Source organism: Lethenteron reissneri, chromosome 58 (assembly GCF_015708825.2).
Source record: "Lethenteron reissneri isolate LAM-NWPU_2019-01 chromosome 58, ASM1570882v1, whole genome shotgun sequence".
NCBI lineage: Eukaryota > Metazoa > Chordata > Hyperoartia > Petromyzontiformes > Petromyzontidae > Lethenteron > Lethenteron reissneri.
Window position 1 is genome coordinate 11,199,725 of NC_083836.1, and position 14,107 is coordinate 11,213,831.

General features: G+C 49.1%; 2 protein-coding genes across 7 annotated transcripts in view; one reads left to right on the forward strand and one right to left on the reverse strand.

Moving 5' to 3' along the window:
• Positions 1 to 3,895, forward strand: part of LOC133357588 (dual specificity tyrosine-phosphorylation-regulated kinase 3-like) — a 520,504-nt gene extending 516,609 nt beyond the window's left edge. For 5 of the 6 annotated variants that reach the window (XM_061575585.1, XM_061575587.1, XM_061575588.1 and 2 more), the window contains exon 9: positions 2,336 to 3,541. In XM_061575585.1, the coding sequence (XP_061431569.1) occupies positions 2,336 to 2,969 (634 nt within the window). In that variant the 3' untranslated portion in view covers positions 2,970 to 3,541. Of the gene's footprint in view, positions 1 to 2,335 lie in introns of all 6 variants that reach the window. The other variant, XM_061575591.1, reaches the window with a different exon arrangement.
• A 5,650-nt stretch (positions 3,896 to 9,545) lies between these two features.
• LOC133357573 (carbohydrate sulfotransferase 5-like) lies at positions 9,546 to 12,120 on the reverse strand. Its single transcript, XM_061575560.1, has one exon. It carries the CDS (start codon positions 12,003 to 12,005, stop codon positions 10,869 to 10,871), a length of 1,137 nt encoding a protein of 378 aa, XP_061431544.1. The 5' UTR covers positions 12,006 to 12,120; the 3' UTR covers positions 9,546 to 10,868.
• Between the last annotated feature and the right edge of the window lie 1,987 nt (positions 12,121 to 14,107).

Sequence of the window (14,107 nt, forward strand, 5' to 3'; positions counted from 1 at the left end):
TCTGACTTTTGGGCCACCATGTAAAATAACCTTGTCCCTATTTTTTGGCCACCCGATATAACAACCCTGTGTTCTGACTCTTGGGCCACCCTGTATAACAACCCTGTGTTCTGACTCTTGGGCCACCCTGTACAATAACGCTATGGGTCCTTACTTTTGGGCCACCCTGAAAACAACCCTACCTGTCCTGAATTTTGGGCCACCCTGTATAACATCCCTATGTGTTTTGACTTTTGGGCAGCAACAGCAGACGTACCTGTGTGTCCATCTGTCTTGGTTGACAAACATTCTGCTTGGTGATGAAACCAGAAAAGGCTTTATCCTTTCCGGAAAGAATTCATGAGGTGTTAAGATGCACAGACGCTAAAAGACACCGATAATTATCACTATGAGGCATCATCATGTCTGAAATAACAATGCATCATAATGCTTGTGGTAAAACACACTCTGGTAACAATGTATACACCAGAGCTACAGCCTCGTACAGTGGGGGAAAACGTATTTTATTCCCTGCTGATTTTGTACGTTTGCACACTGACAAAGAAATGATCAGTCTATAATTTTAATGGTAGGTTTATTTGAACAGTGAGAGACAGAATAACAACGAAATCCAGAATAACGCATGTCAAAAATGTTATAAATTGATTTGCATTTTAATGAGGGAAATATGTATTTGACCCCTCTGCAAAACATGACTTAGTACCTGGTGGCAAAACCCTTGTTGGCAATCACCAGAGGTCAGGCGTTTCTTGTAGTTGGCCACCAGGTTTGCACACATCTCTGGAGGGATTTTGTCCCACTCCTCTTTGCAGATCTTCTCCAAGTCATTAAGGTTTCGAGGTGGACGTTTGGCAACTCGAACCTTCAGCTCCCTCCACAGATTTTCTATGGTATTAAGGTCTGGAGACTGGCTAGGCCACTCCAGGACCTTAATGTGCTTCTTCTTGAGCCACTCCTTTGTTGCCTTGGCCGTGTGTTTTGGGTCATTGTCATGCTGGAATACCCATCCACGACCCATTTTCAATGCCCTGGCTGAGGGAAGTAGGTTCTCACCCAATATTTGACGGTACATGGCCCCGTCCATCGTCCATTTGATGCGGTGAAGTTGTCCTGTCCCCTTAGCAGAAAATACCCCCAAAGCATAATGTTTCCACCTCCATGTTTGACAGTGGGGATGGTGTTCTTGGAGTCATAGGCAGCATTCCTCCTCCTCCAAACACGGCGAGTTGAGTTGATGCTAAAGAGCTCCATTTTGGTCTCATCTGACCACAACACTTTCACCCAGTTGTCCTCTGAATCATTCAGATGTTCATTGGTAAACTTCAGACGCGCATGTATATGTGCTTTCTTGAGCAGGGGGACCTTGCGGGCGCTGCAGGATTTCAGTCCTTCACGGCGTAGTGTGTTACCAACTTTTTTCTTGGTGACTGTGGTCCCAGCTGCCTTGAGATCATTGACAAGATTCTCCCGTGTAGTTCTGGGCTGATTCCTCACCGTTTTCATGATCATTGCAACTCCACGAGGTGAGATCTTGCATGGAGCCCCAGGCCGAGAGAGATTGACAGTTCTTTTGTGTTTCTTCCATTTGCAAATAATCGCACCAACTGTTGTCACCTTCTCACCAAGCTGCTTGACGATGGTCTTGTAGCCCATTTCAGCCTTGTGTATATCTACAATCTTGTCCTTGACATCCTTGGAGAGCTCTTTGGTCTTGGCCATGGTGGAGAGTTTGGAATTTGATTGATTGATTGCTTCTGTGAACAGGTGTCTTTTATACAGGTAACAAGCTGAGATTAGGAGCACTCCCTTTAAGAGTGTGCTCCTAATATCAGCTCGTTACCTGTATAAAAGACACCTGGGAGCCATACATCTTTCTGATTGAGAGGGGGTCAAATACTCATTTCCCTCATTAAAATGCAAATCAATTTATAGGATTTTTGACATTCATTTTTCTGGATTTTGTTGTTATTCTGTCTCTCACTGTTCAAATAAACCTAACATTAAAATGATAGACTGATCATTTCTTTGTCAGTGGGCAAACTTACAAAATCAGCAGGGGATCAAATACTTTTTTCCCTCACTGTATGTATGGCCTTGTCTCACCAGTGTTAGACCAGAGAACAATGACAAAAGACAAAGGTAATGCCAATATCAAAGCATTAATAGCTTATATCTATAAGTATCAAGACTTGATGCCTTATTTATTTGGTGTTTAAACATCTCAACACCTGTATTGCCTTTTTATTATGTTTTCATCATCTTGATACCAGCAAATTAGCATCCCACAGAAATGTCTTGTCGGTGTCACTGCACTTCGTTCATCTCGTTTGTTTAGTTGGAGCCCGGACGAGAGAATTACTCCACACGATGCTCTCCTGCACCCCTGGATGACTTCGGAGGAGACAGCAGCAGCAGCTGCCAACTCTCCCGCTGCCCTCGCCCCGAAAGCGATTACAGAAGCCGAACTTCCAGGACCGGGTGTCTCATCCGACTGCCGGAAAAGACCGCCTTCCTCCAAGAGCGAGGATAAGGCCCGTCGGAAGAAGTCCAGCAAGGTAGAACCATCACCACCATCGCCATCACCACCAGCAGCGGCGGCGGTGACCTCAAATGCTGTTCTGGCGGCCGTCATCAGCCCCCGCTCAGCGACAGCCACGGTTAGGGACACTGCCCCGCCGCGGCCGGCGGTTGAGAGGCGGGAGATGTCCCCGGCGCCGGATCCGGGAGCTGTCCCCGTGACCCCCTTGCCGGCCAAGCTACTCCACCCCTACCGGGAGACGGCCGGATCCGGCTCCTGCCGAGCCGAGCCAGGCCACGCGGAGGGAGCGGCCGCCTCCGCTGCCGAGGTGGGCAGTGGGTGGCAGGGCCGGGTGACTGACGTAGGAGAGGAGCCGCCAGCTGCGGTGGGCACATTCTTCGGACGTCTCTTCTGCTGCTCCTGCTGCTACCACTACGGAGACTATGAATAGAGCGCGGGGCCCTGCCTGTAGAACCGACCACCACCAGCGCCTTCACTCATGGCACTCTATGACATGGTTTAACACAACAAAAAGGGTGACAGTGTAGAATTATTTAGGTGGCAGGGGCGTGCGAAGTATCGAGGAATGAGCGACTGCGAAAGAGGGTGAAGGAGGGGTAAGGAAAGGGGAAGGGGGATGGAAGAGAAAAGGTGAACTTGAGAGGAGCAGAAGGAGGTTAAGAAGGAGGACTGCTCACAGAAGGACTAGGAATGGGATTGGGCACAGAGAAGGACCGGGAGAGGAACTCTCTCTTCCACCACACACACACAGCAGCCGCATTCAAGCACAATCGCCTTGCGTGAGGGAGCAACGCTCTATCCCGCACGTGCAGACGGACACAGATGGCGATCAGTCTGCTCGCTGTCCCCTCTTCATCCGGACAGTGGTGGCTGTGGCTGCACGTGGCTGCCCGTGGAACCAGCGCTCTGGAGGCGAGGGTCGTGGATCGCTCAGAGGAAATGCTGGGGGAACTGTCTTCCCCGTGGGTGGGTGTCAAGAAAGGGCCGTACCCCCTGGCTCTGCCAGGAGAAGGCGGTTCAGCAGGAACGTGAACTCCAGCTGCTGTTTCTGTACGATGGGATGAAGTGCTGTTGCCATATCGTGCTCCCGCGTGCGTTTTCTCCGGGTACTGTTGGTTTCCTCCCTAACATATAATGAACACTCATTATTCGCTGGCCCGGACATCTTAATATAAAGGGGACTGCAGAGCTCGGGAAATTGTTGGTAGTGCTTGCTCCTCATTATCATGTGTCTGCTGCTGCTGATGGCTTCCCGATCTTCTGTGATTCTGCACTCCTGGGGCTTTCTGAGTTGTTCTCTTTCTGAGAGTGAGTGAACATTGTGTGGCATGGTACCTGTGTAATAAACGACTTCCACGACGACTCTGGACTGGTGTCTTTTAACAGAATGTCTGCACAGCTCCGCGCTGTCTCTCTCTCTGGGTAGTTCTCTTGCTCCCTCGTCCACTGCTGTGGTATGTCTCTCTCTCCTTCCGCGCTGCTGGCTGGCGGCGTGCCCGGAGAGTCGGCTTCACTGGAGGCTCGCCACGTGGTCGTTGGCGAGGAGAGGTAGAGCGGCGATGCAGTCCGGACCCGAGGCTTCCCACACCGACCACGAGTCCTCTCCTGCCTCTGCTTATATGCCCCCCGGTGGAGCTATGCTCCGCCTACGGCCACGCCCCCTCGTGGAATCCTCTAGATGGTTCTCGAATATTCCCCGTAGCTCCGCCCATTACCTTTGGCCTGGATTGAATCCGTACTCCAGATTGGACACCGGTTACCCAGCGGTGGCCATGCAAATGTCCCCTGTAACCCCCCAGGTGGCGCTCTCTCATTGCACCTGTAAACGTTGCATATGTATTGTACGTTGCTGTTCATGAGCGTGACCGATGTTTAGGCTGTCATGGAAGTTGAACCTCTGATAAAACCTTGTCGATATATCTATTACTCTTTCTCTTTATGAATTATATAGTTTCTTTGTATCCATCTTTCACAAACACGCTCCATTACAAATGCTACGTGTTAAGTGATTTCAGTGAATTGCGAAGCCATCCATTCATCCATCCATATTCTCACCAGCCAAGGGCTTAATGATAATATTTTTAAACGTTCAGAAGCCATCATACATTTGCAGAGAACCGGAATTGAAATTTTGCCATGACGAGTCGTGCTCCGTGAGGGCATCTCCAGGGTTAGTGTTGTAATCTCGCCCCTGGTTTACCATATCAATCCAGTCTCCCTGCAAGAAGAGCTGTGTGTGTTAGATCTAACTATCACAAACGAATTCAACTGTGAAGATTATGTGGAGTTATTTTTATCGTTTCAATTTCCATAGCTTGTCAGTCGTCTGAAGCGTCATTTAAAAGCGCGGCTACCCTGCCCATTAATCCTAGAGGGACTGCTTGGACACAAACAAGATGGACCACATCCCATGCTTAAGAGGTCTAAGAGCTCTCCAGAGTACAGCAGTCTCTGTGAATCTATTGGCTCTTTATGTGAATCCATCAGTGTCTATGTGAGTCTATAGGTCTCTGTGTGGGTCTATGAGTCTCTGCGAGTCTTTTTTGACCAGGTTGAGACCACCAAGTGCGCTATGCTTTATGAGTGGGGGATGATGCCAACCCCAGCTGCAAGCGATGATGAAATTCTCGCTTGCAACTTTCATCAGCTAACTAAGACCAGGCCTCTTTTGGTTGGAATGGGGTCCTGGGTGTACACCCACCACCGGAGTGGAAGAATGGCAGGCGCATCTTACAGATGACTAGTCGATGGTCAGAGGGCAGATCAGCTCCACGGTAGGTCCTGGTGTCAAGGACATGGGCTCGCATCCGCTGGTCCGTCACTATGTAGTCCAGCAGATGTTCTTGCTTGGACCCGGCATGCATCCATGATGTTGTGTGGATGCACCGATGCCGGAAGAGCGTGTTGGTAATTACAAGCCCATGGGCTGCACAAAAATCTAGCAGCCTCCTACCGTTGTTATTGAGCTGATCTGGCCCATGCCTTCAAATCACTCCAGACCAGGTGCCAGCATCATGACCAACTCGGGCATTGAAGTCACCCAACAAGATGACTCTGTCCCGAGTGGCCACTTTAGCCAGCACCTGTGACAGGAGGTCATAGAAGGCATCTGACTCATCAGCTTTGCCTGCATCCCTCCACAGATGTTCGTCTTCGGTGGGGGCATAAGTAACCACGACCACACACACATACACACAGTCATACACAGTCACCACACACCTACACGCAGCCACTACACACCTACACCCCTATGGAAGCCCCAGTGAGTAACACTGACCCCTTTGGGCGTCTGTCTGCTATGTGGTTCCCTGCTGTTTCTGTTTAATGAACCACAAGTTTGGACAGAAGGGCCATAGTCTGAAACGTCACCTATATATTTATATTTCGACAGTGTTGTTGAATGTATTGAGGTTGTTGTTGTTGGCCGTGCCTGTGCCCCATTGCCCACGTAGCACGGTAATACCTCGATAAGCAACCGTTATACGACATTTTCAGAACTAACTTCCGTATATTACCGTAATATTGGTGGTAAAGCAATTTAGTAACCGAACAAATCACGGTCCATGGGCAGGTGCCCACTGCACGTTTACGTAATTTTGTTGTTTCTACATTCCTCCGTCTTGTAGTGCCATTCTGGCTCAAGCAGCGGCCATATCTTCCTGGCACCAATCTCTGATGTGGTCGTCGTTATTGAGTCATTCTCTGTGTAGCTCTTTCTCTCCGACGGGCTCCTTCCATTTTTCCGAACGACGACGACGACTTAGTTGTTCCTGTTGTTGTCCATCCTACTACGACTAAATACATGTACTGAAATAAAATGCAATGTTTCTATGTACGGCACTATATAAAGAACAATACAATTGGGACCTTTTTGCCAGACACTGGTGAAACTGGGCCCTAAAGAAGCCTGTCTCCGGTGTAGGCCAATCAGTTTCAAAGGCAATGCAAATATATAATTATCAGAGCATTTTTGTTTCCATGGTCACCACAAGTATCGCGTGTGGTTAATGCAGTAACACTATTCCTTGCAAAAGGTTTCTATTTGGTGTTTTTTGCCGGAAAGAATAAAACCTATTCTTAGCTTTCCATAACAGTACAATTATAACGGATCAGAAAATGCGTGTTGACATTCGTCTCAACCAATCAGCGCACAGCTACGCACTACGTCACAGAGCGCTGGTGTGTGGTGCTTAAAAAAATAGTTGACACTTCTGAGAATTTGCAACAATACCACAGGCTCTGGAGACCACCTGGAGAAGATTCCATGCATGCGTTGACAATGATGGCGAACAAGTGGAGACTCTTTGACTTTCTGAAGCTATTAACATACATTTGTTATGTTACAGTGTATTATCCGTTATTTTTCTATTAAAAACTATATAGCTCATATAAGTGTTTACATTATTTTGAAGCACCCTGTATTTTACGGTCCACTATTTTTATTTTATCTAAGTCGTTCTTTTATTATTAACTAGCGGCAAGTACCCGGCGTTGCCCGGGTCCTAAAATATTTCAAAACTACTCTTAAAAATGTAACAGCAGTGCATACTGTGGTGGTACCTGCTTTCACTGCAGCAGTGCATACTGTGGTGGTACCTGCTATGATTACAGCAGTGCATATCGACTGTGGTGGTACCTGCTATCACTATAGTAGTACATGCTGACTCGAAAGCAGTATTTATGGACTGTATAGCACAAATTACTCACCTGACAGACAGAGTGGCGTGGTGAGGCCTACTCCCGTGCAGAGCCTCCGGCCTCGCCCAGATTGTCCAGCCGGCCGAGGTGGCACCTTGGCAGGCTGGGGCTGGGCTGCTAGCCCCCCCCCCCCCCAGCCACGATCTCCCCGGCCGCTCTGCAGTAATATCTACGGCCTATAGTGGTAGCATCTAGCGACTGTATAGTAGTAATAACTGCACGCATCGGGGTAGGGGGGGGGGAATTCACCTGAGCGTTTAGTGTATTTTTTAATAGCATTTTTAACGCGAGAAAATGTCCCCCTCACTCCCACCGAAGGTGTGCGACTTGGCATGGGCCGTTCCCCCCTACCAAAGGCGCGTGAGTTGGTATGATCGTGCACGCGTCATAAATAAATGAAAGCACGCAAACATTTTTGTTCACGAAAACCCCACCGTTGGAGAGCGACCACACACAAACCCACACACAACTTTTGACTTTTTTTATATATAGTGTACAGTATAAAATATTAATTCATATTCAATATAATTAGTCTTTGTTTACAATTTTAATCGTCAGATATGAAGTGTGTACAGTGTGAAATTGTAAGTTACGAAGGCTGGGAACGAATCCTCCCAGTGGTAATGTTATAAGTTGTCATAAGTTCAATATACGACGTTTCCATCAAAGGAGCTCCAGCAACGCACCTACTATCGAGGTTTTACTGCATTATCGAAATATTATGTAGAAATAGATTTGTAAGAAAACAAATTGTTTTATGTTACCAGGTAAGGCCCCGCTTGAGCTGTGCAGCTCTTGTTCAGAAGCGACCTGGCCATCACAGATGATAGCTCAACGAAGTGGCTTGTCATCATGTCGAAATGTATATCAGCCAAATACTCTAAACGCGTGACGTCGATTCTAAATGTGGAGGGGGAAAACTGGAGGAGACCCGGAGACAAATCCCCGCTACCACGGGGAAAGAGAGACACGCACGGAAACTCCAAATATACAGCAGCAGGCGTCAGGGTCGGGATCGAACCCACGGCCTCCTGTGTACTATGCGAGGTAGTTAACATCTCGCCACCACGGCGCACCAAATACCAGCAGGATAAGACTTTTTTTATCGCGCTATATAGTTTTTGTGTTCAACTAGGATCCATGTCTAACAGTGGACCCTTACATATAACATCTGGCAGTTCAATGCCATTAGTTTGAGCGAGCCTGACTCCACCGTGGAAATCTTTACAGAGTATGGCTTGTGTTAAATCAATGCTACTGACAAGGCTGTGTCGCTCACATGGTGTAAAGCACTTTGTATCGTTTGTGGCGAGACAGGTAAGTGAAGGAGGATGAGAGGTTGTGTTTTCTAAGTGCCGTAATGCAGTAGTGTAGATTGTGCACTTGTCCACGTCGCCGTGTATTGTGTAGTAGCTGTAGTACACATGCCTGTCCACCAGCAGGCGACACCACGAACCCCAAACCTGACAGAACCGAAGCCCTAAACTCGAACTCTGATAACCTCAAACCCTTACCCTGATAACCTCAAACCCTAACCATGCCCTAATCCAAACCATGCCCCTGACCATAATCCGAACCCGAACCTCGTACCCTGTTTTAGAATCCGTATTAATCCTGGAGCAATCGGATGAGCTATGAAGCTCTTTTTCAAAGATATCCACAAGGGACACGGGGTGAGCAAAGTTGCAAGAACCTCTAAGCCTATCAACTAACCATAACCCCTAACCATGATGGACGAGCTAAGTTTGTGTTGTGTTGTTAACTGGACTGGCTGGTGCACCACTGCAGCAGCAGCAGCAGCAGGGGTCGCGGTGGCAAGGAGATGTTAACTCCCTCGCCTGGTACACATGTCGTGGGTTTCGAACCCAACCTGATGCCTGCTGTATGTTTGAAGTTTGCGGTGTCTCCCTGTGGTCGCGTGGATTTTTCTCTGGGTCCTCCGATTTCCCCCTCCACGTTTAGAATCAATATCACGTGGTTTAAAGTATTTGGCTTCGATAAGCTCCCTCGTGATGATGATAATCCCACTTTACCGAGCTATCATTTGTGATGGGCAGGTCGCTTCTGAAAAAGATTTACGTAGCTCAGTGGATCCTTACCCAGGAGGTCGCGTGGCTGATGGGATGTGTAAAATAAAAAATGTCTGCAGACACAGGTACCATATGGAGGCATATTCTCTGATTGTCTCGTGAGACTTTTATTGATAAGAGTGCACGAGCCGCTGTGACGTGGTGCAGGCACGTGGCGGATAGCGAACAACAACAACGACACGGAGCAACAATAAAAACACGGAACAACAACAGCACGGAACAACACGGAACAACACAGAACAGCAACATCACAGAATAACACGAGAAAACACCAACAATACGGAAAAACAACAGCAGCACAGAAAAACAACAACATGGGACAACAGCACGGAACAACAGGAACAACAACAGCACGGAACAACACGGAAGGACAACATCACGGAACAACAACAACACGGAACAGCAACAACAACATCACGGAACAATAACACACGGAACAACAACATGGAACAATAGCAACAACATCAAGGAACAACAACACATAACAACAATAACACAGAACAGCAACACGGACCAACACAAACAACATGGAGAAACAACACTGAACAACCACAACACGGAACAATAACACAGAAGCACAGCAACAACACGGAACAACACCGAATAACAGCAACAATAGAACGCCAGCAATAACAGAACAACCGGAACAACAACACGGAACAACCGCAACAACAACACGGAACAACAGCAACAACACGGAACAACCGGAACAACAACACATAACATCAGCAACAACAACACGGAACAACCGGAACAATAACACAGAACATCAGCAACAACAACACGGAACAACAGCAACAACACGGAACAACAACAACACGGCACAATAGCAACAACACGGAACTACACTTCTTCTTTTCTACAGTTACATGCTAATCCTTCACATTAACATCACTATCCCCGGCCACTTCTTTATAACCCTTGAGGTACTCCCATTTCAAACCTTTTTAAAACAGTCTGCCTCAGCAGCAGACCATGCTTTTCCACCTGATGATGGACGCTTGTGTTGCGCCCGAAACGTGATTTATTTTATACCTACGTGACTTTACCGAAAGAACCAAAGAGTATGGATTCCTGCAGTCACGAAAGCTTCAAATCAACACGATAATTACTTAAAACAACACACACGAACACACACACACATCTTACTTCCGCATATATATTGAGAGAAGTGGGTGCTTAGACCGTGACCTCCCTGTGGATCTCAGGACACTAAGGACATGAACGCATAGCATCTAATCAGTGCAGCAGATAGCAATAATGAATGCCACATAACTCTCCATCATTCGCATCACCCCATCGACCACTCTCCATCACGTCCACGCTCTATCACCTCCATCGCTTCATCACACCCTCGATTGATCACATCCATCCCCATCACTCTCCATTCATCTCCCCTATCTTACTACCACAAATCGACATCATCCTCCATCTCTCCCATCACTCTCGATCATCCCATCTCCTATCACCATGACCCTCCATCACTCCTACCACCATGAGCCTCCATCACTCTCCATCACCCCCATCTCCCCCACCGCCGTCTATCTGTAGAAGGCGTCGATGCTCGCGTTGCGGAGTTCGCCCGCGCTCGCGAACTCGCGGTAGCGAAACCTCCGCATGGCCGCGCGGCATGCGCTCTGCACGGCGCGCGCCTCCTCGAAAGGGAGGCTTCGGCGCCACTTGCGCGCCACGGCGGGCGACTGCAAACTCACGACGTCGAACTCTCCCGCGCCGTCTCTCTGCCCATGCGTCATGACCTCGACCCAGGCCGCCACGGCGTCGGGCAGCTCGATGCCGGCAAAGCGGAACATCTCCCGCGTCGTCCTCGCGGGCTCGCTCACCAGGTCCTCGTAGCGCACCGCCATGTAGGCATCGCTCAGCCCCCCGTTGACTCCCGGTGTCCGCCCCTCCCGGCGATCTCCCTCGGCGGCGGCGGCGACGTCGTCGTTGCTCCGGCAGATCGCCTCCATTACGTCGACGTCGCGCGACGGGCGGCCGGCGTCGGCGCGGCCAAGCACCGCGCGGTCGTCCTCCTCGAGGCTGACGCGCGACAACTTGCGGCGCGACGCGAGGACGGCGCGCGGGTCCCGCACCAGGTGGATGATCCGGAGGCGCACGCCGGGGTCGGCCACGAGGGGGCGCAGGGCGCGCGCGTCGAAGAGCCGCACGCTCTTAACGACGGCGTGGCGGCTCCGCTCGCACGCGCGGCCGATCCCCGCGAAGGGCGCGGCGCTGCACCGCTGCTGGCACCCGTGGGCACCGCTCGCGTTGGCCGCGGTGGCGGCGGAGCACGCAGGGAGCCGACAGAGAGCCGCGCTGTGGTGGAAGAGGAAGAGGGAGCCGAGTCGGCGAGGCGGAGCGATGTAAAACTCCAGCACAGTCTCGTCGCAGGCGCACAGCGAGCGCAGGAGGTCGCGCGTGGCACCCCGCAGCGCCCGCTCGCCGCTCGTTGGCACGGCGGTCCACACGTGCTTCAAGGGCTCCATCAGGTAGAAGACTTCGGGGTGCTGGTTGAACACCTGGCCCAGGAAGGACGAGCCAGAGCGCCAGCTGGACAGGATGAGGGTGTTGGTCCGCTGCTGCTGCTGCGGCTGTTGTGGCGGCTGTGTGGGTGTGCTGCAAGCGCCCAGCAGCCGCCACGGAATGGTTCGTGCCAGGCCCGGCGTTTGGTAGAGCATGGAGACGATGGCGGCCAAGAGAGAGAGCGAGGAACCCTAGCAGCAGATGGCGACACGATGGGAACGCCATGGCGATAGCGCGAGAACAACAACCAGTCTTCTCCTAAACTCTCCCCTTAACTCTCTCGACCGAACCCTCGCTCTCTTCCCCCTCCTGCCCCTCCTATGTACTGCATCCTCTCCAGAACGCGCGCTCTCTCCCTCTCTCTCTCCGTCCCCTCCCCTCCCCTGCAGAGTTTCCCAGACAGCGGAAGATTACCTTGTCCTGCCCCCCCCCCGCCGCACCTTCGCTTAGCACGGTTGGCTACGCACGGTGCGAATGAGGTTCAACGTCAACACAATCTACGCGCTAACATCTCGATCTTGGCGCGCGCGGGGAGCGGGGAGGTGGCGTTGCTGGAGGCGCCGAGTCGCCAACCAGCAGAAGCAGCAGACTGTGTGATGTTGTTGGTGTTGTATGCAGGACACGTGTGGTATTATATAGCCTTTAACAAACTGTTGGGGCAAAAGTGCTGTTAGCGAGTAGCAGCACCTATTAAGGCCGGAACGGCAACACCAGAGGGTGGGTAGCCAGCACCACGCCCGGCCGCCTTTGTCTCCCGAGTGGCACATTTACACACCGCACCAGGTACTCATTTGAGGCTGAGTCGACCTAGGGGCGGAGGCCCAGGCAACAATTCAAATCATTTTCTTGGTTCTTTCGGTAAAGTCACGTAGAAGGGAAGTAATAAAATAATAAAAATAAAACATAATAAAATAATTCTCACGACGTTTCGGCCACAACGCAAGCAGCCGTCCTCAGGTGGAGAACAGGTCCGTCAAGTAGACAGAGTCTGAATGGCACGCTCCAGGCTTGGAGCGACTATTTATGCTGGGATGGAGGGGCGAAGAGCGTCTTGACAAAATAATTTGCATATCAAGAGAAATTTAGCATATTTATGGGAAATGCAGATATGCGATTAGCACTACTTGTGAAATACGTAGGAGGTTTGGCGAGGGGTTTAAAGTCATTATGCCCATGCATTATGCAGGATTAGCAGCATCAAAGGGAGGGAGCAAGGTCAGAATTAATAAAGGGAAGGAATGTTAATAATATGGCGCCGCAGCAACTAATATGCTTATTGACTATACCTTGTCATATTACACTATGTTTTATTCTACCCACTCAACTGTATAGCACACTGCTATGTATTCACTATAACATTACGATACTATATATTACCTTATACATTGTATTAAACATTACACTTTAATACTATTTATTATTATATAATATGCTATACACTATACCATAAACCGTCGCGTGAAAGGTACTAAGAGGAAGCAACGAAATATGTCAATGGGAGAATGGTGATAGGAAGCTTGCAGCGGGGCAAAGAATGCATTCCCTGCGGAGTGCATATCAAGAGGAATTTAGCATATTTATGGGAAATGCAGATATGCGATTAGGAGGATTGGCGAGGGGTTTAAAGTCATTATGCCCATGCATTATGCAGGATTAGCAGTATCAAAGGGAGGGAGTAAGGTTAGAATTAATAAAGGGAAAGAATGTTAATAATATGGCGCCGCAGCAACTAATATGTTTTTAGACTATAGATTGTAATATTACACTATGCATTATTCTACCCACCCAACTGTATACCACACTGCTGTATATTCACTATACAATTACGATACTATATATTACCTTATACATTGTATTAAACATTACACTTTAATACTATTTATCATTATACAATATCTTCTTGGTTCTTTCGGTAAAGTCACGTAGAAGGGAAGTAATAAAATAATAAAAATAAAACATAATAAAATAATTCTCACGACGTTTCGGCCACAACGCAAGCAGCCGTCCTCTTGCGTTGTGGCCGAAACGTCGTGAGAATTATTTTATTATGTTTTATTTTTATTATTTTATTACTTCCCTTCTACGTGACTTTACCGAAAGAACCAAGAAGATGAATTCCTGCAGTCACGAAAGCTTTAGATCGAAAATTATACAATATGCTATACACTATACCATTGACCGTCGCGTGAAAGGTACTAAGAGGAAGCAACGAAATATGTCAATGGGAGAGTGGTGATAGGAAGCTTGCAGCGGAGCA